At 44.5% G+C, this 27448-nt stretch overlaps 1 protein-coding gene across 36 annotated transcripts in view; it reads right to left on the bottom strand.

Annotated features, from left to right (window-relative positions):
- The window catches only part of LOC118365701 (myosin-10-like), a 94353-nt gene that overhangs the window by 65987 nt on the left and 918 nt on the right, over nt 1–27448 (bottom strand). For all 36 annotated transcript variants that reach the window (XR_008088357.1, XR_008088354.1, XR_008088340.1 and 33 more), the window contains exons 2-3: nt 24510–24886; nt 11925–12081 (exon numbers count right to left, since the gene is read on the bottom strand). Coding sequence is in view for 5 of the 36 variants with exons in the window: in XM_052490347.1 (XP_052346307.1) it covers nt 11925–12081; nt 24510–24854 (502 nt within the window). In the remaining 31 variants the exon portion in view is untranslated. The remainder of the gene's footprint in view (nt 1–11924; nt 12082–24509; nt 24887–27448) is intronic.

Consider the following 27448-nt stretch of genomic DNA (forward strand, 5'->3'; position numbering starts at 1 on the left):
GATTGTGAATGTGTGCCATTCAGAGCGTGAATGGGCAAGACAAAATATTTACGTGTCTTTGAACTGGGTATGGTCGTAGGTGCAAGGTGCTCCGGTTTGAGTGTGTCAAGAACTGCAACTTTTTCCTGTGTGTATCAAGAATGGTCCACCACCCAAAGGATATCCAGCCAACTTGACACAACTGTGGGAAGCATTGGAGTCAATATGGGCCAGCTTCCTTGTGGAACGCTATCGACACCTTGTAGAGCCCATGCCCCAACGAATTGAGGCTGTTCTGATGGCAAAAGGGGGTGCAACTCAATATTAGGAAGATGTTTATAATGTTTTGTACACTGTGTATGTTCTCTCTGACATAGCCTGCATGCACCAATCCTCTCCCCCTTTCTGTTACCATCTCATTATAAAACAGTTAATTCCGGCAAGGCATTATGATTGGTCGAGAGGCGTTCACAAGCTGCAAAGCTCTCTTTGACAGCAAACAGCTGGCAGGCGGTCAATAGGGGGTTTTGCACTGTTCCTCTGTGCCTGGTCCCTGTTAGCCGTCATCTGTGCTTAAAGCAGTCAAGATAACACTCACAAAAACAAACACTGTGGAGTGCCTGCTTGTGAATGGGGTCTAAGAGGCAAAGCCCCTAGCCCCTGAAACGGCCATTAAACCGCTGTGGCAGGGCTTCTGATATGGGGCCATTAAACTGCAGTGGCAGGGCTTCTGCTATGGGGCCATTAAACTGCAGTGGCAGGGCTTCTGATATGGGGCCATTAAACAGCAGTGGCAGGGCTTCTGCTATGGGGCCATTACACAGCAGTTGCAATGGGGCCATTAAACTGCAGTGGCAGGGCTTCTGCTATGGGGCCATTAAACTGCAGTGGCAGGGCTTCTGATATGGGGCCATTAAACAGCAGTGGCAGGGCTTCTGCTATGGGGCCATTAAACTGCAGCGGCATGGCTTCTGCTATGGGGCCACTAAACAGCAGTGGCAGGGCTTAGGATATGGGGCCATTACACTGCAGCGGCAGGGCTTCTGCTATGGGGCCATTAAACTGCAGTGGCAGGGCTTCTGCTATGGGGCCATTAAACTGCAGTGGCAGGGCTTCTGCTATGGGGCCATTAAACAGCAGTGGCAGGGCTTAGGATATGGGGCCATTACACTGCAGCGGCAGGGCTTCTGCTATGGGGCCATTAAACTGCAGTGGCAGGGCTTAGGATATGGGGCCATTACACTGCATCGGCAGGGCTTCTGCTATGGGGCCACTAAACAGCAGTGGCAGGGCTTCTGCTATGGGGCCACTAAACAGCAGTGGCAGGGTTCTGCTATGGGGCCATTAAACAGCAGTGGCAGGGCTTCTGCTATGGGGCCACTAAACAGCAGTGGCAGGGCTTCTGCTATGGGGCCATTAAACAGCAGTGGCAGGGCTTCTGCTATGGGGCCATTAAACAGGGCTTCTGCTATGGGGCCACTAAACAGCAGTGGCAGGGCTTAGGATATGGAAACACTGCAGCGGCAGGGCTTCTGCTATGGGGCCATTAAACAGCAGTGGCAGGGCTTCTGCTATGGGGCCACTAAACAGCAGTGGCAGGGCTTCTGCTATGGGGCCATTAAACAGCAGTGGCAGGGCTTCTGCTATGGGGCCATTAAACAGCAGTGGCAGGGCTTCTGCTATGGGGCCATTAAACAGCAGTGGCAGGGCTTCTGCTATGGGGCCACTAAACAGCAGTGGCAGGGCTTCTGCTATGGGGCCACTAAACAGCAGTGGCAGGGTTCTGCTATGGGGCCATTAAACAGCAGTGGCAGGGCTTCTGCTATGGGGCCATTAAACAGCAGTGGCAGGGCTTCTGCTATGGGGCCACTAAACAGCAGTGGCAGGGCTTCTGCTATGGGGCCATTAAACAGCAGTGGCAGGGCTTCTGCTATGGGGCCACTAAACAGCAGTGGCAGGGCTTCTGCTATGGGGCCATTAAACAGCAGTGGCAGGGCTTCTGCTATGGGGCAATTAAACAGCAGTGGCAGGGCTTCTGCTATGGGGCCATTAAACAGCAGTGGCAGGGCTTCTGCTATGGGGCCATTAAACAGCAGTGGCAGGGCTTCTGCTATGGGGACCCAGCAAATCTAGTTTCCATTTCCAACGTGGATCTTTCCTGAGAAATGGGTCCTTAGAAGGGAAATGTGATAGGCTAGGCTAGCTAGGCGGATTCATCATTTTGAGAAGTTAGACAGCCCCGGACATCTGGACATTTATTCAGTGTGTGTTGTTTACGTGACCCAGACCAAGGCACCTGGTACAGTACACGTTTAGGAAATCTGTGTTTAATATTTACCTCAGGAGTGAGATAAATTACAGGAGACGGGTTTTGTACTACTGGACTACAGCTGCCACAGCAAGGACAGAAGGAGTGACGGGGAGTGACAGAAAGTAAGGGAAGGGAATCACAATTAAGCCAGAACCTGCGGCCTTGTCCTACTTCAATATTTAGAATATTTAGATCATGGAGTATAATGCAAGGTAACACACACCTGCCATTCTGGTAAAGTATTAGGGACGTTCAATATCTTTTCCCCTATCGTGATACTGACCTGAGGGAAAAACCCAGCAGTTGAAAGTCTGATGACAAAAAAGTAGCCCATTATTAAGAGCTTACCAAGGCCCTGCGGACTTTCAACAGGGCTCATTTACTGTATGCTAGCTCTGCCAAAAGCCAATCCATGCTGGGTGACAACACAGAGAGGAATTCTCACTGTGAGTACGGCACATAGTGTATTTTTTTCAGATGAGTGGTCAGCCAATGTGGCTCCGTCCTGGCTGAGGAACAGAACCAGCTGTCCCGAGACGGGCGACCAATCGCACAGCGCAGGAATTTGGCGGGTAGTGGTTTGAAGTCATTTTTCATTAGTCACACAAACTGAGGGACTGATTGTGATCTACAGCTTCAGAGGCCAGGTCCAAACAAAGGCCAAAACAAAGGGGAGAACGTGGACCTGGGGCTCCTGATCTGAAGCCATTGTATTCCTGAGCCAAGATCTTCTAATAAATTCAATTCAAGACGAAACATGAAAGGTGTTTCAAAGGGAGAAGCACATGTAGCATACTGAACACTTTGGACACCATGGAACGTTGAGAGGGCTCTTGTGAACGTCACTTAGACAGAGATTACATTTCCCATCCCTTGTATCGTTCAATCCAGGCCTGACCGAGGCTGAATTCCACGGGTGAGATCAAACGCATTCCTCAATGTTCTAACGTCATTCCTCTCTCGCTGTCCTCGAACTGTCACTACAGAACCAAAAAACAAACACACCACAGAAAAGGGATGACTTGGCTATAGCTGCAGTCAGTCTCACCCTGCCCCGGACAGAAAAGGAAACGGTAATCAGCAGGTCTTGCCCTCTCAGTGTCCTGTGTGGCTTTGTTCCTCCCAGGCCCAGGGTCATTAGGAGTCCTCTTAGCCTCCTCCCGCCTCTGCAGACAATGATTTATTCTTTATTCACCCAGAGGATATACAGCAGCCCAATGGCCACCCCTGCATTCCTTGCCATTGAACTGTAATGGCCAGCAGAGAGGTTTGGTCACTGCAAGAAACAAGGGTAATGGATATTCTCTAGCTTCTTCAATGTGGTACAAAGTAGCGTTGGTATAATGATGGTGGAGCGTTGGCATAGTGATGGTGGAGCATTTGGCTTAATGCCAACTGTTTTAAAAACCCTAGAGGGGAAGAGCCATAGAAATGGATCATTGTCAGCATACTCCAGAACTTTATAGGTTTATGACATCAACCACGCTCATATTATATCTCTAGGGAAAATGGCTGTGTGCTGCAGTATTGCTGGGCCTGCCGTGGATCTCAGGGGAGGCTAAAGAAACAGCAAGACCTCTGCTTCAGTCTGGAGGGCACAGTTGTTTAGGTGCTCAGACTGCAGAGTGTCTCCAGGGACATCATTCCCATGTTTGGCAGCTGGAAACATCAGAGGAGTGCTGAATCTGCTGATATTCAGGGTAAAAATTTCCTGCAGGTTGAATGAGTTTAGGGCCACAAAGACTTGGAAATTGGGGGGGGGGGAAATGGGACAAATGTTATCTCAATTCCATACAATATGAGAAAAGCAACAGAGCAGGCTAACTCAATCAAAGCTGTTCCAACTATTAGGCTAAAAAAATCCCATGGTACCATGGTACAATCCCATGGTACACTATCTAGAACCTAAAAGGGTTCCTTAGCTGTCCCCATAAGAGAACCCATTGAAGAACCCTTGTTGGTTCCAGGTAGAACAGCTTTGGGTTCCATGAAGAACCCTTTCCACAGACGATTCTACATGGAACCATAAATGGTTCTACCTGGAACCAAAAAGGTTTCTCCTATGGGGACAGCTGAACAATCCTTTTGGAACCCTTTTTTTCTAAGAGGAAATGAGGGATGAGGGATTTAATTTGATTAAACACATTAATCAGTACCGTAATTCATCAAGTACTTTCAGCATCCATAACTGCATTTGGTCAATGTTCTTCTGAACCAGGTAAAAGCAAGAGAACACTCACCAAAACGACAGATTGTCATTTTCTTGTGTTACTTTTTGACATTTTTTTTTTTACTTTAGTTAATTTAGTAAATATTTTCTTAACTCTATTTCTTGAACTACATTGTTGGTTACGGGCTTGTAAGTAAGCATTTCACGGTAAGGTCTACTACACCTGTTGTATTCGGCGCATGTGACAAATAACATTTGATTTGATTCAGAAAATTTGATCAAGCCTGTGTTTTCTTGGCTCTACTTGGAATTCCTTAAAAAATTTAGCAGGTCTCTTTTTCACTAGACTAACAACAATCTCTGTGTGTACTCAGTGTGTTCTAGTACTCAAAGGATGGACGAGGCGGGCTAAGCACAAAGCCTTGGATTATTTTCAAAAGAACTTTGGCCATAAAAACCATTACAGGTCTTATTGGTACAAAGTGGGTCATGGGATGCCGTGGGTCCCAGAGTGTACACACTAGGCCTACATTGTAATAACACCCACAATCGCTTTGAGTATAGAACGTACATTGTACATGAGGTCTCCATCCACGGAAGTTTTCCTCCACACCATTTACTTAACATTTCGTTATCTTTGAGACTATTATCAAAGACATGAGTTCATTTAGTGACGGAGAGGGTTCCCATGAGACAAAAGGCTTATTGCTCAAAGCTTATGAGGCCAATATAGATCTGCCTTGAGTGGACCTAATGGCTTATCCAAACACAAGGGAGAGTCCTTACAGAGGCCATTCTCTTCAATCTCACAAAACCTTGCTGTTGGACAACTATGTTGGTTAGGGACAGTGTTGCCGTTGATGCGAGTAGAGTCCACTCTTGAAATCCCCGTGCTGACATGGGTGTTTCTTCTCTCAACCAACACATGGTTTCATTCAAGAGAACATCAGCGCTTCGCATTTCTTAACGACACGTTCCAGAAATGTTCAAATTAGCCCCTTGTAACTGACTGGACGCCATCAGTCCAGAGCAACGAGGGAGATTATGGAAAGAATCTGGAGAAGTAATTCGTGGCAGATGTGTGGGTCTAGTTGTGGTGGGGAGGCCTAGTTACACAACCAGGACTTTGTAACTTTACACCCCATTTAACCCTCCATCTGGCCATTGGCTGGCATCTCAGAAATGCTGGGATAATGACTAGCCCCTGGAAAGGTTTAGACATCTTTTAGCCAATAACTTGATTTGACTGTCTGGAAGTTGACTTCCTTGGATGAAGATGTGAGGCCTACAAACTGTGAAGATAACAAACTGCCCAGGGACGACAGATGAAATTTATCCGTCTGGCTAAATCTGGCACAGTTGCAGAAATGTTGACCAATGTGCATTGTTCATGTTAATGAATACTTAACCTAATACATGACATGAAGCAAATGCCTGTTCCTCGTGGCTAAATTTGAACTTCAATGTCCAAAGGAACATGTGATACTATCATCAGTATCACAACATTTAGGGATGAAATCATGGCACTGAGATAATGCCGTGATGATATCCATAACACTATGCAGTGATCCAGCGACATTTTCATACAATCAGTACAGGGTACCAGCGCATAATCACTGAACTGAATCAGGTTATAGACCTGCTCAGGGCCAGAGTAGCAGCTGGCATCTGCTAATCTCCAACCTACAAACCGTTGGTTGGCTGGTTAGCCATGATGACTATACTGGCGATGACTACCACTGTGACAAGCCTGCATAAAAGTGCATGGGAACTTCAGGTCCTGAGAGGTATCCGTTCATTTCTAAATTGGTTATTGGCAGAAACCGATGCCTCATTTAAATAGGTGAAATGAACCGAAAACAAAGAAGTAATTTGGATTTGAAATGGCACTTACTCCGAGTCCAAGTCTCCAGTCCCTGCACCCCACCCCTGCATCCATGCAGATGCTCAGGGTGTGAGAAAGCTGGTAGGTGTGAAGGGAGTAATGAGAAAAACTCACTGGGTCATGGGACAAATAGGGCTCATAACAAAAGTATGATTGGGGAAGCACTATGTATTTGCATGCACATGCAATATCCGACAGTGGAATTACCACTACATTACCAGTACATCCAACCAGTGTCTTTGGAGAGATTCTTCACAGAGGACACTACTTGAGGTGTCAATGCACACATTCTCCACACTGAGAGAGAACTTCCTCCTTGTCTAAACTGACACCAGGCAGGGCCTGGATGACGGGACTGCCCAACTCGTCACAACCGACCCCCACTGGACAGACAAGCCCTCGCCACAGAGACTAAAGGTCCCATTGTGCTGCCAAATGCAGGTCACCCTCTCTGTTCTCACTGGTCTGGTCCCAGTCACCACTCCCAGCCTGACGTGCCTCCCAGCTATATCAGGCAGAGGGAAAGAGAGACATCTCTCAGACATCTCTCTATGATGTCTGTTGTTGTGACAGTCATGGGATGGTGCTCCATAATGTGCATCCACACCAATAGCACAGCCCTATGGACATCCAGAGTTTGTCCCGTGATAGTATCGCTGGGGAGCTGCCCCTCGCCCCAAGATCCAGAAAAATAATGAAGAGGTCAAGAGGAGCTGTGCAAACTAGAGGTCGACCGATTATGATTTTTCAACGCCGATAGCGAAACGGATTATTGGAAGACCAAAAAAGCCGATTTAAAAAAATATATATATTTGTAATAATGACAATTACAACAATATTGAATTAACACTTATTTTAACTTAATATAAAACATCAATAAAATCAATTTAGCCTCAAATAAATAATGAAACATGTTCAATTTGGTTTAAATAATGCAAAAACAAAGTGTTGGAGAAGAAAGTAATATGTGCCATGTAAAAATGTGTGCCATGTAAAATATGTGCCATGTAAAAAATGTGCCATGTAAAAAAGCTAACAGAACATGAAAACATATGAAAGTTGGTGGTTCCTTTTAACATGAGACTTCAATATTCCAAGGTAAGAGGTTTTAGGTTGTAGTTAATATAGTATTTATAGGACTATTTCTCTCTATACCATTTGTATTTCATATACCTTTGACTATTGGATTTTCTTATAGGTACTATAGTATTGCCAGTGTAACAGTATAGCTTCCGTCCCTCTCCTCGCCCCTACCTGGGCTCGAATCAGGAACACATCGACAACAGCCAGAATCGAAGCATCGTTACCCATCGCTCCACAAAAGCCGCGGCCCTTGCAGTGCAAGGGGAATAACTACTCCAAATCTAAAAGCGAGTGACGTTTGAAACAGTATTAGCGCACACCCAGCTAACTAGCTAGCCATTTCACATTGGTTACACCAGCCATTAGGCTGATAGGCTTGAAGTCATAAACAGCGCTGTGCTTGCGAAGAGCTGCTGGCAAAACGACAAATGTGCTGTTTGAATGATTACGGGCCTGCTGCTGCTCAGTCAGACTGCTCTATCAAATCAGACTTAATTATAACATAATAACACACAGAAATACGAGCCTTTGGTCATTAATATGATCGTATCCGGAAACTATCATTTCGTAAACAAAACGTTTATTATTTCAGTGAAATACGGAACCGTTCGTTATTTTATCTAATGGGTGGCATCCCCAAGTCTAAATATTCTTGTTACATTGCACAATCTTCAATGTATGTCATAATTACGTAAATTTCTGGCAAATTAGTTCGCAAAGAGCCAGGCAGCCCAAACTGTTGCATATACCCTGACTCTGTGTGCAATGAACGCAAGAGAAATGACACAATTTCACCTGGTTAATATTGCCTGTTAAACTGGATTAGTAGTTATAACCAGTGATTATGATTGATTGTTTTTTAGAAGATAAGTTTAATGCTAGCTTGCAATTTACCTTGGCTTCTACTGCATTTGCGTAACAGTCAGGCTACTCGTGGACTGCAATGGTTAGAGCGTTGGACTAGTTAACTGTGCGGTTGCAAGATTGAAACCCCTGAGCTGACACGGTGAAAATCTGTCGTTCTGGCCCTGAACAAGGCAGTTAACCCCCAGTTCCTAGGCAGTCATTGAAAATAAGAATGTGTTCTTAACCTCACAGTCCGCCCCATCCCGCATGCGGTCGCGTTACTACAGCCTCAATAAATATGCCTGCTCTCAAGCTTATCCTTTTCTTAACAATCCTGTCGTCTCAGATTTTCAAAATATGCTTTAGAACCAGAGAAAATCAATAATTTGTGTAAGAGTGGTGATAGCTAGCTTAGCATTTAGCGTTAGCATTTAGCACGCAACATATTCACAAAAACCAGCAAAGGGATCAAATAAAATAATTTACCTTTGAAGAACTTCAGATGTTTCAATGAGGAGACTCTCAGTTACATAGCAGATGTCCAGTTTTTCCTGAAAGATTATTGTGTAGGACACAACGTTCCGTTTTGTTACTATGCATTTGGCTACCGAAACTAACCGAAAATTCAGTCACCTACACGTCAAACTTTTTCCGAATTAACTCCATAATATCGACTGAAACATGGAAAACGTTGTTTGAATCAATCCTCAAGGTGTTTTGTCATATATCTCTTCATTGAAATGCCGTCCCTGGAAGCCTGCATTCTTCTCTGATTCGGATGGAAAAATACTGGTAGCTGACTTTTGCGCACCAATTTCCACGCAGACACCGTGCGGGACACTTGGCAATTGTAGTCTCTTATGGTCAATCTTCCAATGATATGCCTACAAATACGTCACAATGCAGCAGACACCTTGGGGAAACAAGAGAAAGTGTCCGTTCATTCCTGTCGCATTCACAGCCATATAAGGCGATCATGGAAAACGTAGCCTCAGAAATCCTGTTAATTTCCTGGTCGGTCAAACATCTTGGTTTTGCCTGAAGCATTTGTTCTAGGGCACTCACAGTGAAAATCTTTGCAGTTCTGGAAACGTAAGAGTGTCTCCTTTCCAAAACTATCAATTCCAAGCATAGTCGAGCATCTTTTCGTGACAAAATATTGCGCTTAAAACGGGCACGTCTTTTTATCCAAAAATGAAATACTGCCGCTATAGGACTAACAGGTTAACTGACTTGCCTAGTTAAATAAAATGAATACAAATAAAATGTACAAAAATAAATAACATTTTTAAAAATTGGCGCCCAAAAATACAGATTTCCGATTGTTATGAAAACTTGAACTCGTCCCTAATTATTCGGTCATTCCAATTAATCGGTCGACGTCTAGTGCAAACACACGCTGGTGTAAACACTGGATAAATTAGAGTGGGAGAGAAAGGGGGACTGGGAAGGATTGTTTGCTGCCTAGAATGATGTTGGTTTAGTCAGGTGTCTGGGACAGGACAGATAACGGGTATCTGTGACAGGACAGATAACAGGTGTCTGGGACAGGACAGATAATGTTGCTATTTCTACTTGGGAGTATAAGATACAAAAGACATGAAATAAACCAAATGTCAACAGACAAAAATTTGATTAATAAATTCCAAGAAAAAACAGAGCTGTTCAGAGAAAGCCAAGAACCTTGGCAATTAGAGGGTAAAGCCATGGAAAAAGATGGAGCATGTGGTTTGAAAGAAGAGATTGGTTACTGGCCCTGAATGATGGAGAGAGAAAGAGAAATAGGTGCTTTCCTTAAGCAGCTCCTTGTAAATCAATTCTGCCCTTCACTATTTTTCCACTGACGTGAGGAATAGAAGGTCATGCAGGCTTCTCCTGCTGGGCAGAACCTACAGGCTAGTAGACGCTGCAAGAGATAAGTTCTCCCTCATCACGAACCCCTGGAAGATTTACGGTTGAGTAAAAACCAACCCAAACGGGATGAAGTCTATTACAAACTGGATTTAACATCACATACAGGATTGTGAATCTACTTGAGTCACATAGATTCACCCTCATTGTGTTATGGAATCAGATGCAATTCTAATAAAGCTTTTGGTGTATGTTTTTCTTCACCCAACACTTGCGGTGCGTCAACATACTTTGACCATGCCAGAGACAAAGTCAAAGCCTCTGGCAATCTGAAGAGGTCTGAAGTGGATTCTCTCTGCAGTGACTAAAGGCTTTGGGTTCTCAAGCTGAGATTTAGACCCACTGGTGCTTATAGCCCATAGTGGTCCTGAGAAGTGCATAGTTCTGAGGTATCAGCACTTCATGGAAAAAACCCAGTCATCCTTCACTTCCCCTTTCCACTGTGCTCCCCTCATTCCAGACATTACTGGCAAAATTAATTTCTCTCTGGAGGTGGAAATATGAACAGAGAAATAAGACCAGCTCCTTTGGACTGTTTCCACGAGCTCTTTTTCCTCAATGTGTGCCATTTGATACCATAATGCTGGAGATGCTTGCATGAATTTAGGGCAACTACTACATAATACAGAGCTGGCCAGTGCACTACATCAAAATAATTGGGGGTGACTTTAGTATGCAACAAACCATGGTTCAGCTGATGGTTTCAATTAAGCCTTCTAGTGAAATGAATGGCCCTAAAGTTGTTGAAATTGAGTAATAATCCCGTAAATCACAGGGCGACTGTTAAACAACTTTTATGAGCGTTGGCGATGGCAACACGTGGCTTGTATTGGTTTGGTAACTTGAGAGCGAAAGCCTTGAGTATTGTAACAGTAGAGCTAACGGAGATGCCCTGACAAATGCAACATGGGGAAAGGTAACATTTTTATTTATTTTTTCCCCCCTTTTCTCCCCAATTTTGTTGTATCCAATTGTTAGTAGTTACTATCTTTTCTCATTGCTATGACTCCCTGTACGGGCTCGGGAGAGACGAAGGTCGAGAGCCATGCGTCCTCCGAAACACAACCCAACCAAGCCATACTGCTTCTTAACACAGCGAGCATCCAACCCAGCAAGCATCCAACACAGTGCACCTGGCAACCTGGCCAGCATGCACTGCGCCCGGCCCACCACAGGAGTCGCTAGTGCGCGATGAGACATGGATATCCCTACCGGCCTAACCCTCCCTAACCAGGACGACGCTAGGCCAATTATGCGTCGCCCCACGGACCCCGAAAGGTAACATTTTGACAATTTACAGAAGCCCCCGCCCCCAAACAAAATAACAAAACTAAAATGATGACATAAAGGCCCAATATCTGTTCATCTCCTAGCAACATTTTAAATTGAAACACAACAACATCTAGCCCTATGGGAACTGACATTGTACAATTAACATGACAAATGATCCAAACAGGCTCCAATTAACATCACAGACCTGGGAGATAAGTGCACCTGCCACAGTAGAGACAAGCCTGTCCTAATATCAGTATGTACTGTACCTACCAGTTGACTCCCTCTCAACAACAGCCTTAATCCCAAAACAACCGGGTAAATTGGCTTTGACTTTCTGGTTCCAGTAGACTGAATCAGATCATTCATACAATTTCCCTGTGTAGCAAGCATATGCACATATTTTGTGCAGTGACATTGATGGTTGCAGTAAAGGGAGGGATAGACCATAACCAATTGAGACTTACCTTGGAGCATGCATCTGTACGCGGACTCTGAGATGGCGTAGATGTGAGGGGGCATCTCGTGTCTCTTCTTCCCCCTGTACATCTCTATGATGTTCTCTGAGTAGATGGGCAGGTACTTGTAGGGGTTTATCACCACACAGAAGAGGCCAGAGTATGTCTGCAGGAGAAAGAAGATCATGTCATTCAGTGTGAAACACGGGAATCTGAAGACACCATGATTTGATATCACGTTTTTTGTTTTTACATTTAATAATACAGGGTTGCCAGGTAAAGAGAAACCATCTGAAACAATTGTGGACCAGTCAGCTGTCATGTAATGAGAAAGAGCTTACAAATCCCTTCAGTGCCCCACAGGGAATCACTACTATCACTATTCACTAATGATGTTGAAGCAATCAGAAAGCAATTTCCCCTCTCGCTTGTGGGGTTGAAAAGGAGTGTGAACTGCTTAGTGGACAGTGACTAAGCACAAACAGAGTAATAGCCTGACCTTGGCTTGTATGGTGGTGGAAGGACAGTGAAGATGTGAAAGGATACATACAGGTAAAGGGAATGAGAGAACAAAGATCATTGCTGGTCCGTATCAAAGTAGCCTAATGATAAGGTTGACCTTCAGTTTGCTGCTACACGGACTGAGATTAAAACACTACCATCATAATGATTAGGCATCATAAAAAGACCGGTTGCCTCTGGTTCCAAGCCGGGATTTATTTTCCCTTTTCTCTCACTCTCCCCCTGACCCCCAAAAACTGATCATACAGAAACAGTCCCTGTGATATAGATGCTGCTAGGTGGATGGCTGCCAAAGTGCTGCACCATTTGAGATTTCTCCGACACAGCTTTCTCCTCCTCCTCCTCCTCCACCTCATTGCATCCGGCTGAGAGGACGGTTCTTTATTCAGTGCAGTCCAATGCACTCAAGCCAGGGAATGAGTTACGCTGTGTGTGATTAACCCGAAACAGAGAGCAATAAATCCGATCTCTTAAACACTAATGCAGATCTCTAAATGGGGGTCGTTGAAGTTGCGTACAAAACTGCCATATCATCCCTGCAGTGTCAGACTGGGGGGGCAGGCCAGGAGAGGGTTAATCCCTGTCTACAGTCTGCCGGCCAGGATATTCCATTAAACCAGTAAGAGAAGGGGGACAGGTGATTATGCAGAAGGGTCCTTTTCCGATTCTGCCTTTCTCTCTGTGTCCATGCACCCTTTATCTCCATCTCTCAGTCCCTCTCTTGGTCAGTCCAAGCTTGGCTGTAATTATGTTGTCTGTGTGTTGGGGCGGGGGAGGCAGAAGACAGGTGGCTGCAGAGGGGCCCAAGATCGGCTAACCAAGTTGCTGAGCTGGAACAATGGCGGTGTGGCCAAGGCATGCTGGTGTGGGGTGGGGGTAGCGGCAGGGTCCTAGTCTAAAGACTCTTGCGGAGCAAAGCTCACTGCCACGGTTGTCGCCTGGCTGGAGCGGGAAGAGCGATTGTGAGTCACACACACTCCTCCTCTGGGAGACAAAACAAACATGTCCTCTCAGCTAGCTGCTGAGCTCGCTAGCTGCTACGCCTCTTAACTCAGTCTGTGGACCACAGGGGACTTTTACTGTACTCTATTTGGCTGCAGCATGACTGGGGCTTGTGGCATTGTGTTATGTGGTATAAAAATAATGCCAATATATTGAAGGTTGTGCTGAATGGAAATGAGACAATCACCATCACCATTGTAGAATGTGATGAACGGTCCCTTTGAGACGACACGTGGTCAGTGATATTGGGGGATATCATGGTGTGCATTAGGGGAGGGGTGAGTGGGTCACCAGATGGCCAGTCTTTCATATGTACACATACAGATCCCTCGGAAGGGCAGAGATATGCTCTAGCCTGGTCATAGGCCAGCCACAGCAACAACAAGCTCGGGAGGAAGCAGATATTTGTTGTTCAAACCAAAATCAAATAAAAGTTTATTGGTCGTGTACACAGTTTAGCAGGTGTTATAGCGGTGTGGCGAAACGCTTACGTTAATAGCTCCTAACAATGCAGTAAAATGTCAAAATCAAAATGTCAAGAAAAATATGCCACAAAAGGAAGAAATCGAGAGCGGCGGGACGAATGTTCATGAGTCACAGTGGGGGACTAGGTAGCTTTTTGGGGAGAAAAGGGGTCACTAGCAGGGGGTATGTGGCTACACAGGGGTAACCAACATTCTAGTGCGATTCATCTTGGTGCACTGGTTGATGAGTATGTATGGAGTTATGGAAGAGATTCCTGCGGAATCCACAGATCCCACATATTTGCAAGCCTCCCCTTTAGCTGACAGCAAAGTAGGGCCAGTGGACACACCACACCACACCACCTGTCGCCCCCACACACAGTGGGCGCAGAGCCAGGCAGACGGATTAGCGCTCCGGACGGCGCAGCCCAGACCCAGAGGCAGCAGCAGGATCGGGGAGAGATATGACTCAGCTGCCCAGCCTGGATAGCAGCCCCTGGAGAGTACTTGGGGGATTAGTGGGGCTCTGGGTCTGCAGGCAGGGATGAGATGTGTAGGAGGTATATGAAGGGAAGGAGGCCTTGGTGAAGAACCTGTCACTAACTCTCAATATAGTAGAGATCGGGGTGAGACGCCGGCCAAGAAAATATATATCTCACACAGCACTGTGCCTTAGGTGGAGGGAGGCATGGGCCAAGAACATGTCTCTCAGTACAACAAAGTAGTGTATCCAGATAGCCAGGCTGTGGTTAACAACGAAGAACTCCGACACAGTTGACTAGGTTCCCAGTTCTCCAGATATGTCCAAGTGGTCCCCCTTGCCAAGCCCAAGCTGAGCGTAGCTGAGCAACGGCAAGAGTTGAGGGCCTCTCCATGGAGAGAGTGGATGTTTTCATTCTCATTCTCAACATTGTTCCGTCTGTGAAGCTTAGCTCAGTGCCACTCCGTTTTGATTGTCATAGCATATTGAAAAGAGTTATTAAAGAGCATATTTTCAAAGTGTTTAGAGAAAAAATGGTCTAATATCGTTCACTATGAGCACTGCTTCATTTCCAGTGCTCCAATAGCCTTGGGGTCTGAGCGTGGGAGGAGACCAATGGCACACTAGAGCAGAGCAAGCAGTTTTGCTCCATCTACACAGTGTGTGTGTTTGTGTGTGCTGTGCTTGCATACTGATCTCTGCCTCATACTCATCCCTGTGGGCATGTGACCAGGCTGCGAGTCTGAGGCATCAGGCAGGAAAGGAGTGGTTTGGGGTCCCGTCTTGTCTGCTTATGTGGACTTATAGAAAATATTATCTTGATATATTTTATGGAAAAAACATAACTGACGCACTGGTTTCTATTGAGAACAGAGACACCCATGTTCTAGCGAAAGCCTGGCTTAGGGGAGACTGAAGAGGGGATGTCTGCAGATGAAGGTAACCAAACATCAACTCAAAGCTCCAGGCCTTGGGCCGTCTTCCCAGTCTGCACTGTTGCAGTACAAAGGATACAGCAGATACGGTTACTTAAAAGGTTACAGAAACACATGCATTTAATAACACATCACACATTCAGCCCAAAAGCTAGCCGTTTCCTGGGGCCATTGAGGATGGCCACAGACCACAAGGGGAAACGAGAATGCTATGCAGCTGACCAAAAACGAGTGCTGAGCAATTAGTGCTTTTTGAGGTCGGTTCGGTTTCGGTTCGATTATAAAAAACATATCACTGTTTCGATTACTTTTTTTAAACATGAAATGCACTATGCATTATGTGGGTTGAATGCTGCAACATAGAATAAAACAATTAATAAAAGTCCCATGATGGTAGTGACTGCCCATTAACTGCTTATGAACCTTCATTCACATTACTTTACTCAAATATTTCACTTGTGTTAATTAAATGGGTTTTATTTGATGACAGTTATTTAATCCTCTATAGAGCTGCTGTCTATACTGTCTGACAAACCCACTATTTTAGTAGTTCTTCAAAGTAAATAAGGTATACTTTTATGACTCCTGAATAGCAACTAACAATCACACATTTTCAGGTAGAGATACCTCGAGAAGCAACAGCTGCTCTCTATATCCTTCCTCTCACAATCGCAAATGATTTTATCTCTTCTGCAGCAGGCGTAAAAGAAGCACAGACCGGACAAGTACAGTTAAAGTCGGAAATTTACATACACTTAGGTTGGAGTCATTAAAACGCATTTTTAAACCATTCCACAAATTTCTTGTTAACAAACTATAGTTTTGGCAAGTCGGTTAGGACATCTACATTGTGCAAAACACAAGCCATTTTTCCAACAATTGTTTACAGACAGATTATTCCACTTATAATTCCCAATTCCAGTGGGTCAGAAGTTTACATACCCTAAGTTGACTGTGCCATTAAACAGCTTGGAAAATTCCATAAAATTATGTAATGGCTTTAGAAGCTTCTGATTGGCTAATTGACATCATTTGAGTCAATTGGAGGTGTACCTGTAGATGTATTTCAAGGCCTACCTTCAAACTCAGTGCCTCTACGTTTGAAGGTAGGGGAAATTAGTACTCATGGGAAATTAGTACTCAAGTATAAACACCATGGGACCACGTAGCCGTCATACAGCTCAGGAAGGAGACGCATTCTGTCTCCTAGAGATGAATGTACTTTGGTGCGAAAAGTGCAAATCAATCCCAGAACAACAGCAAAGGACCTCGTGAAGATGCTGGAGGAAACAGGTACAAAAGTATCTATATCCACAGTAAAACAAGTTCTATATCGACATAACATGAAAGGCCGCTCAGCAAAGAAGAAGCCACTGCTCCAAAACCGTCATAAAAAGTCAGACTACGGTTTGCAACTGCACATGGGGACAAAGATGGTACTTTTTGGAGAAATGTCCTCTGGTCTGATGAAACAAAAATAGAACTGTTTGGTCATAATGACCATCGTTATGTTTGGAGGAAAAAGGGGGAGGCTTGCAAGCTGAAGAACATCGTCCCAAGCGTGAAGCATGGGGGTGGCAGCATTATGTTGTGGGGGTGCTTTGCTGCAGGAGGGACTGGTGCACTTCACAAAATAGATGGCATCATGAGGTAGGAAAATTATGTGGATATATTGAAGCAACATCTCAAGACATCAGTCAGGGAGTTAAGAAGTTTGGTCGTAAATGGTTCTTCCAAATGGACAATGACCCCAAGCATTCTTCCACAGTTGTGGCAAAATGGCTTAAGGACAACAAAGTAAAGGTATTGGAGTGGCCATCACAAAGCCTTGACCTCAACCCTATAGAATATTTGTGAGCAGAACTGAAAAAGCGTGTGAGAGCAAGGAGACCTACAAACCTGACTCAGTTACACTAGCACTGTCAGGAGGAATGGGCCAAAATTCACCCAATTTATTGTGGGAAGCTTGTGGAAGGCTACTCGAAACGTTTGACTCAAGTTAAACAATTTAAAGGCAATGCTACCAAATACTAATTGAGTGTATGTAAACTTCTGACCCACTGGGTATGTGATGAAAGAAATAAAAGCTGAAATAAATCACTCTACTATTATTCTGTCAATTTACATTCTTAAAATGAAGTGGTGATCCTAACTGACCTAATACAGGGAATCTTTACTAGGATTAAATGTCAGGAATTGTGAAAAACTGAGTTTAAATGTATTTGTCTTAGGTGTATGTAAACTTCCAACTTCAACTGTAGATGCACAATGGATTATGGCCATTGTAGTTAATTACCACATATTATGCACTAAACTATGTAGAATATTGGCCCTGTTGGAAACTATAACTCCCTACTACATTGCAGTTTAGGCTGTATCTGATTCATTTCTAGAGAAACTGTGCAATGTGTGCATTGATCTCATAGGGGGAAAAACGGATTATTGCTCAGCACTACCAAAAACAGACATTTGGAGGCAAGTGTCCTTCCTTACCCCTCAACAGCCTCTGTTCAATACGCACATCAGCGTTGTTGAGGATTGAGGATTCAAAGTGGGACTGTTCCCTATGAAATGTCCCTGGCCTCTACTGTATTGGATTGAAAGGAGGGGACCTTGACCTGGTCGTCACACGTCATGCTTATTAACCATTTTTGGTTCTGAGAGTCCTACAGTTCTCAGCCTATGACATTCTATCTCATTAGCATAGGGGGGTCAAGAACCTGTGGCACCAGGAGAGTTTAGGATAGGCAGAGCTCCCTGTAAAGCTCGGTGTTGTTCTTTTATGAATGGAGTGCACACAAAACCTATTTTACAAGAAAGAAAGTGCACCCCCAAAGAAACAGAGGAGGTTTTTTTACACTGTGACCTGAGAGTCATAAAAGTCACATGATCAAACATCAACCAAAACCTACAGTACTGTGCAAAGGTTTTAGGCAGGTGTGGAGAAATGCTGTAAAGTAAGAATGCTTTCAACAATAGACGTGTTAATAGTTTATATTTATCCATTAACAAAATGCAAAGTGAATGAACAGAAGAAAAATATTCATGAAATCAATATTTGTTGTGACCACCCTTTTGAAGGAACTCTGCAGGTAGGTTGGCCCAAACATCTTGGAGAACTAACCAGTTCTTCTGTGGATTTAGGCAGCCTCAGATGCTTCTCTCTCTTCATGTAATCTCAAACAGACTTGATGATGTTGAGATCAGGACTCTGTGGGGGCCATACCATCACTTCCAGGACTCCTTGTTATCCTTTACGCTGAAGATAGTTCTTAATGAATTTCGCTGTATGTTTGGGGTCGTTGTCATGCTGCAGAATAAATTTGGGGCCAATCAGATGCCTCGCTGATGGTATTTCTTGATGGATAAGTTGCCTGTACTTCTCAGCATTGAGGAGACCATTCATTCTGACCAAATCCCCAACTCCATTTGCAAATTTGCATTTTGCATTTTGAAATCTCCACCATGCTTCACTGTTGCCTGCAGACACTCATTCATGTACCACTCTCCAGCCCTTCAGTGAACAAACTGCCTTTTGCTACAGCCAAATATTTCAAATGTTGACTCATCAGTTCAGAACACCTGCTGACATTTTTATGCCCCCAGTTCCTGTGTTTTCGTGCATAGTTGAGTCACTTGGCCTTGTTTCCACGTCGGAGGTATGGCTTAATGCCCGCAAATCTTCCATGAAGGCCACTTCTGACCAGACTTCTCCGGACAGTAGATGGGTGTACCAGGTTCCCACTATGTTCTGTCAATTCTGAGCTGATGGCACTGCTGGACATCTTCTGATTGCGAAGGGAAGTAAGCATGATGTGTCTTTCATCTGCTACAGTAAGTTTCCTTGGCCGACCACTGTGTCTACGGTCCTCAACTTTGCCCGTTTCTTTGTGCTTCTTCAAAAGAGCATTGACAGCACATCTGGAAACCCCTGTTTGACTTGAAATTCAAGCAGCTTTGTTGGATGCCTGATTCTAGCCTTGCTGAAGCACACGCTGGCTTGTAGGCCTCTCCAGGTCTCGCACCCACTGTGAAATTTGGTGGAGGATCAGTGATGAGCTGGAGGTGCTTCAGCGAGGCTGGAATCGGGCAGATGTGTCGTTGTGGAGGACGCATGAATCAAACCACGTACAAGGTTGTCCTGGAAGAAAACTTGATTCTTTCTGCTCTGACAATGTTCCCCAACTCTGAGGATTGTTTTTTCCAGCAGGACAATGCTCCATGCCACGCAGCCAGGTCAATCAAGATGTGGATGGAGGACCACCAAATCAAAACCCTGTCATGGCCAGCTCAATCTACTGACCTGAACCCCATTGAAAACCTCTGGAATGTGATCAAGAAGAAGATAGACGGTCACAAGCCATCAAACAAAGCCAAGCTGCTATTTTTATTTGGAAATTGGGATAAATGTTGTCAGTAGTTTATATAATAAAAACAAATGTTAATCTTACCAAAACACATACATATAAATAGTTAAACCAGAGAAACGGATCATTTTGCATTGGTCTCATTTTTCCATATATCATGTCCTCTATATAATATCATCTGTATAATATCTATATATACAGTGCATTCAGAAAGTATTCAGACCCCTTCCTTTTTCCACATTTGGTTACATTACAGCCTTTTTCTAAACATTTCTTTCCTCATCAATCTACACACAATACCCCATAATGAAGAGAAAAAAATTAAAACAGAAATACCTTATCTACACAAGTATTCAGACCCTTTGCTGTGAGACTCAAAATTGAGCTCAGGTGCATCCTGTTTCCATTGATCATCCTTGAGATGTTTCTACAACTTGGTTGCAGTCCACCTGTGGTATATTCAATTAATTAGACATGATTTGGAAAGGCACACACCTGTCTATATAAGGTCCCACAGTTGATAGTGCATGTCAGAGCAAATACCAAGCCATGAGGTTGAAGGAATTGTCCGTAGAACTCAGAAACAGGATTGTGTCGAGGCACAGATCTGGGGAAGGTTACCACAAAATGTCTGCAGCATTGAAGGTCCCCAAGAACGCAGTTGCCTACATCATTCTTAAATTAAAGAAGTTTGGAACCACCAAGACTCTTCCTAGAGCTAGCCGCCCAGCCAAACTGAGCAAACAAGGGAAAAGGGCCTTCATCAGGGAGGTGACCAAGAACCCGATGGTCACTCTGACAGAGCTCTAGAGTTCCTGTGTGAAGAAGGGAGAACCTTCCAGATCTCTACAGCACTCCACCAATCAGGCCTTTCATAGTAGAGTGGCCAGACGGAAGCCACTCCTCAGTAAAAGGCCCATGACAGCCTGCTTGGAGTTTGCCAAAAGGCACCTAAAGGACTCTCAGACCATGAGAAACAAGATTCTCTGGTCCGATGAAACCAAGATTCAACTATGTGGCCTGAATTCCAATGGGATGTTTTTCAGCGGCTGGGACTGTGAGACTAGTCAGGATTGAGGGAAAGATGAACGGAGCAAAGTACTGAGAAATCCGTGATTAAAACCTGCTCCAGAGTGCTCAGGACCTCAGACTGGGGCGAAGGTTCACCTTCCAACAGGACAATGACCCTAAGCACACAGCCAAGACAATGCAGGAGTGGCTATGGGACAAGCCTCTGAATGTCCTTGAGTGGCCCAGGCAGAGCCCGGACTTGAACCCGATCTAACGTCTCTGGAAACCTGAAAATAGCTGTGCAGTGACACTCCTTATCCAACTTGACAGAGCTTGAGAAGATCTGGACAGATGAATGGGAGAAACTCCACAAATACAGGTGCCAAGTTTGTAGCATCAATACCAAGAATCAAGGCTGTAATCACTGTCAAAGGTGTTTCAACAAAGTACTGCGTAAAGGGTCTGAATACTTACGTAAATATGGCATTTTTATTTTTAATAAATTCGCACAAATTTCTATAAACCTGTTTTTGTTTTGTCATTATGGAGTATTGTGTGTAGATTGATGAGGGGAAAAAACGACTTAATCCATTTTTGAATCAGGCTGTAACGAGATGTGGAAAGGGGTCTGAAGGGTCAAGGGGTCTGAATACTTTCCGAATGCACTGTATATATAATATAAAGCTCTCAGAATAAAATGAATATCTCCCCCTCCAAACTGTGCCAGGGTGTGATTGTCTAGATGGGATTCGTCTCGCCCTTCCCCGAGGGTACGACGGGACGGCTGCACAATGCCAGGGTTTCCTATTGCAGCTAGATCAACCATCCACAACCGTCCTCCCGGCTCCTTCGGGCCGTGAGAGGGTGTCCGCCCTCGTCTCGTGCCTCTCAGGGAAAGCCCTGGAGTGGGAAAACGCCGTGTGGGGAGAAGGAGATGCGGCGCAGGACCATTTAGAGGATTTCACCCGCCGTTTCCGGGCAGTCTTCTACCATCTGAGGCAGGGGACGTGGAGCGCCAAGGAGTTCGCCATGGACTTTCGGACCCTGGCCACCGGCGCGGGATGAAGTGACAGGGCACTGATCGACCACTATCGCTGCAGTTTGCCCGAGGACATCCGTCGGGAGTTGGCCTGCAGGGACACCACCCTCACCTTCGACCAGCTGGTGGACTTGTCCATTCGGTTGGATAACCTGCTGGCTACCCGCGGACGTCCATAGCGGGGTCTGTTGGTTCCATCCCCAACACCACCACTCGTGAGGGTTTATGTTTCCTCCTGCTCGGTGTGCACCCAGTGTAATGCTCCTAGGCTGATGCGCGTCTGATTTTGTACCCATGTTTGTTATTTCTTTATGCCATTGGTTTTGCAATTAAACTGCTCCAGCTATTACCTAGTTCTGCTCTCCTGCGTCTGACTACCCTGCCACCAGTAACGCACCCCTTACAATTTGGAACAGTGTAAGCAACACTCAATAAACTATAAATGTACCATAGTCTGTTCCAACGGATTTTTAAAAAAATATATAAATCCTTTAATTGAGGAGGTGAGGAGGATTGTTTAAGATACTGTTTGAAGAGGAAGGGTCTCAGATGATAATGACATTACTTATTATAATGGTATTCTTAATAATTGTAATAATAAAAATAAGAACAAGAAGATCAAGAAAAAGGAGGCTATAGGAGCGAGAGCTGCGTGCACATTATGTGTGACAAACAGGAACTGTTAGATTACCATAGAATTTTTCTGGCCGTTTGGAACAGCGTAAACAACAGTAAATAAATGAAAAGTAATACCAGAGTCTGTTCTATCAAAAAAATTGTTGCAAAGACTTTATTACAGCAGAGCAAAGATTAAAATCAGCTGATTTTGTGAAATTGCTTTATTCTACATTTTAAGGTTGCATGAGGCTTGGTGCTCACGGAATCAGTAGGCTATTAACCAAACACTCATTCTGGCAACATAACATTTAGGTTTAACATTTAGGCTATTGATTATAGACCTAATTAAGTTGGGGTTTCCTCTCTCCTCAATTTTCTTAGACAATTAATTAAGGCAAGGGCTTTTTCCTTGTTTCCTCTGCCACATTGTTCTCAACACCAATATGCTGGTTAACTTTATGCACATCGCATCATATAGGGAAAGGCGCCAATTCAACAGCACCCTGAATATTATGTTTCAGAACCACGGACAGCGACCGCTATCCCTCACGGGAGAAAGCGCATTTGTTATAAAATAATATATTTATTAGTGTTGCAGTATATAATCATTTACACTTTCACTTTCACTCATAAGAGTGATGGACTGTGCCATCTCTGTGGCCTCAGTGGATTAGTCCACTGAGACAGGTGAAAAATAGACAGGTTGTCTTGTGCACCATGAAAAACTAAATCTATTTATGACCAAACAATCGACCAGTCGACTAAATGTTGTCAGCCCTACTTGACAGGGAGTTATTTTTTAATCAAGTAGTGGGTTAGGTACAGTACTACCGAAGGTTGAAAATATGCCAGTTATTAGGGGCAGCTGTTGCTTATCTGCAGGGAGACAAAGAGCCCTGTGAAGGCGGTACAGTTAGTCTGTGTGAATGACTCAGCACGAGCCTCTTTCCCTGGCTGGCTGATTACTGCAGATCAGGCCCATTGGCAGGGATCCATTACATTAGCACTACTAGCCACATGGATGGATGGAGCACTGACAGGGCCTCACTAAAGCCTGGTGCTCACCGAGCAATCCAGCCCCTGCCGGGGAGTGTGTTGGACGTTGCATAGGGTTTGGGTCGAGAGGCCTTCTTGTCATTTCTAGCAGGTCAGTTACTATGACAAAGTGGCCCGCTTCATTACTAGTAGGGATCAACAACCATTTTTTATTGACCAGATGGTTGGGGGGGGGGGGGCTGGTACATAATTACAAATAATTTGCAGCAAAAAGCTAAAATATTTGACTAAAACATAATAATTTCAAACCTTGCTTACATTTCTATACGATCCCATGTTTCTCTCTAGTATGTGTGGGAATACATGGAACAGATATCCAAATCTATTTTTTAACAGTATTTTAGCTATGTCCAACAATAAAACAAAATTAAAATTAAATAACAAAAAAATGTTTTAATCGGGCCATGGGTCGCCAGTTGGTGAACCCTGCCCTAGAGCATTGGAGCGTGATAATGTTTGATAATTGAGAGGGGTCAGGGTTAGAGAGCTGAAAATGCAACCCATGGGAACTAATTACATATTCCCACATCAGCCAACAAGCCATTAACTAGGACCACTCCATAAGCCATAGAAACCTTTTAAAAAAGCATTAAATCCCTCATAGATTCTCTCATAAAACCTCTGCTTCGTTAACATTCCAAAATGACCTCATCCCCCGAGCTGTCTTCTGCCTCTTATTGCAGCCACCTGGGGAGAGAACCACAGGAATAGCTGGTGCTGTGGAACTGTGGAGACAATCACAGTTGTCCTCCCTTCTCTCTGGGTCTCAGGCGGCTAACTGACATTCCATCTATTCCAGGAATGCATGTCATGTCACTAAGTGGGCCGTAATCACATGGGAAACCCTGGTTATCTGGGACATTGCTAATGCCATTGCCAACGTATTAGAACCCTGGGGTATGGTGGTGTATCTAAGGACACATGGTTTTGGGGTCTTAGTGGGTTTGGTATTGATGATGCTGATTGATGTGATGGGTAGTTGGGTACAATATACCAAAAAGGGACCAAATGGTCCACTTCAATAAGATACCAATGTAAGGTAAAGAAGCCTACACCTGGTTTTCTTAAGTCAGAAAAGCAGGATTTCTATCCTACTTACGTAGATAAGGCCAGAGTAGTAACGGTCCTTGAGGTTGTGCAGCACTGAGGCCTCGTTCAAACACGTGAGCTCTGCCATGTCCTCCACCTTACTGAACTTGGGAGGGTTCATCTTCTGGATATCGTCCTTGTTCACCATGGCCTTCTTGCTGTTCTCAGCCAGCTCCACCACCACCTCGTCGCCGTGCTCCTCGCGGATGCTGGCCGCCTCAAAGCCGTGTCGCTCCGATGGGATCCATACGAGCTTCTTGGCCGTCCAGTCGGCCTGCGTGGCCGGGTTGCAGACCACGGCGCGGTCCACGAACAGGTACCGCTCCGGGTCCTCCTGCCCGCTCCGCTGTGCCATCTCTGGGGTACAACCAGAACACACTAGGACACCTGGACGGGAGACACAAACAGTAAACGCATTGGTTGAGTTAAAACCATTATTTAAAAACTCAAGTCGATCCCTAGCCCCTATCGAAGATCTCCTGTAGATCTAATGATTAATGTGATGCCCAGGGGTAGTTTAGGATACAGAGTAGAGGTCGACCGATTATGATGGAGGACCAAAAAAAGACGATACCAATTTTTTTTTTTTATCTGTTTGTAATAATGACAACTACAACAATACTGAATGAAAACTTATTTTAACATAATATAATTCATCAATAAAATCAATTTAGCCTCAAATAAATAATGAAACATGTTCTATTTGATTTAAACAATGCAAAAACAAAGTGTTGGAGAAGAAAGTAAAAGTGCAATATGTGCCATGTAAAAAAGCTAACGTTGAAGTTCCTTGCTCAGAACATGAGAACATATGAAAGCTGGTGGTTCCTTTTAACATGAGTCTTCAATATTCCAAGGTAAGAAGTTTTAGGTTGTAGTTGTTATAGGAATTATAGGACTATTTCTCTATATGATTAGTATTTCATATACAGTACCTTTGACTATTGGATGTTCTTATAGGCACTTTAGTATTGCCAGTGTAACAGTATAGCTTCCGTCCCTCTCCTCGCCCCTACCTGGGCTCGAACCAGGAACACATCGACAACAGCCACCCTAGAAGCAGTGTTACCCATGCAGAGCAAGGGGAACAACCACTCCAAGTCTCAGAGCGAGTGACGTTTGAAACGTTATTAACTCACCATTTCACATCGGTTACACCAGCCTAATCTCGGGAGTTGATAGGCTTGAAGTCATAAACAGCTCAAAGCTTGAAGCACAACGAAGAGCTGCTGGCAAAACACGCGAAAGTGCTGTTTGAATGAATGCTTACGAGCCTGCTGGTGCCTACCACCACTCAGTCAGACTGCTCTATCAAATCATAGACTTCTAAAAGCGAGTGACGTTTGAAACAGTATTAGCGCACACCCAGCTAACTAGCTAGCCATTTCACATTGGTTACACCAGCCATTAGGCTGATAGGCTTGAAGTCATAAACAGCGCTGTGCTTGCGAAGAGCTGCTGGCAAAACGACAAAAGTGCTGTTTGAATGATTACGGTCCTGCTGCTGCTCAGTCAGACTGCTCTATCAAATCAGACTTAATTATAACATAATAACACACAGAAATACGAGCCTTTGGTCATTAATATGGTCAAATCCGGAAACTATGATCTCGAAAACAAGACGTTTATTCTTTCAGTGAAATACGGAACCGAGGGCCTCCCGGGTGGCGCAGTGGTTAAGGGCGCTATACTGCAGCGCAAGCTGTGCCATAAGAGTCCCTGGGTTCGCACCGCATCGATTATATGCAACGCAGGACACACTAGATAAACTAGTAATATCATCAACCATGTGTAGTTAACTAGTGATTATGAGTGATTCATTGTTTTTTATAAGATAAGTTTAATGCTAGCTAGCAATTTACCTTGGCTCCTTACTGCATTCGCGTAACAGGCAGTCTCCTCGTGGAGTGCAATGTAATCAGGTGGTTAGAGCGTTGGACTAGTTAACTGTAAGGTTGCAAGATTCAATCCCCGAGCTGACACGGTAAAAATCTGTCATTCTGCTCCTGAACAAGGAAGTTAACCCACCATTCCTAGGCCGTCATTGAAAATAAGAATGGGTTCTTAACTCACTTGCCAAGTTAAATAACGGATAAAAAAAGGTGTACATTTTTTTATTTTTTTATCAGCCAAATCGGTGTCCAAAAATACAGATTTCCGATTGTTATGAAAACTTGAAATCGGCCTTAATTAATCAGCCATTACAATTAATCGTTTGACCCCTAACACATAGTACCTTTAAATCTGGATCTTAAATATCAGAACAACAGACAGCTGAGCTCTGAGGTTAGTCTCCTTGTAAATCAGACACTCTCCAACAGTAACACACTCCCTGTCCAAGTACAGTACCCTCAGTGTGTCCCTCTCACCAACTCCCTCAAAAAGAGACTTTCCTCAGACAGCACACATGACAATTATCACCCTGATGTCTGAGCCAAGCTATGTGTGGGTAGACTAGAGACTCTCCCTCCACAGAGATAGATTCACGGTCTGTCTGTCATACACTGCATATGTATGACTTCTTCAGTTCAGCTAGGCTAGGGATTGGAAGGGAGAGCCAAGTGCAGAAAAACAACATAATATATCCTCGCCTGAAGCATCCAGGGAGGAGTGGAGGAATTACAGTCTTCCAAGTAGCCCAGCCCTGCTGAAACGCTTCACAGACCACCACCGCCACCACTGACTAGACCAGAGTAAAATAGGAAGAAGAAACCAAACACACTTCCTAATCCAGGTAGTAGACAAGTGTGCCATGTAATTTCTTACTGTGATAAGAATGATTGGGATATGATATGATGTCATATGGCTCGAGTAAATTAGGCTATACTTGAGAATATTGACAGATAATCAAGAGATGTGTTGACGCCGGTCACACAACTGGGCAAGCCAGCTTCAGCTGATGATGGCTAGCAGGGTGTTTACAAGGTGTTGTTTCAACCCGAAACTGGG

The sequence above is a fragment of the Oncorhynchus keta genome, chromosome 32 (assembly GCF_023373465.1).
Source record: "Oncorhynchus keta strain PuntledgeMale-10-30-2019 chromosome 32, Oket_V2, whole genome shotgun sequence".
NCBI classification, from domain to species: domain Eukaryota; kingdom Metazoa; phylum Chordata; class Actinopteri; order Salmoniformes; family Salmonidae; genus Oncorhynchus; species Oncorhynchus keta.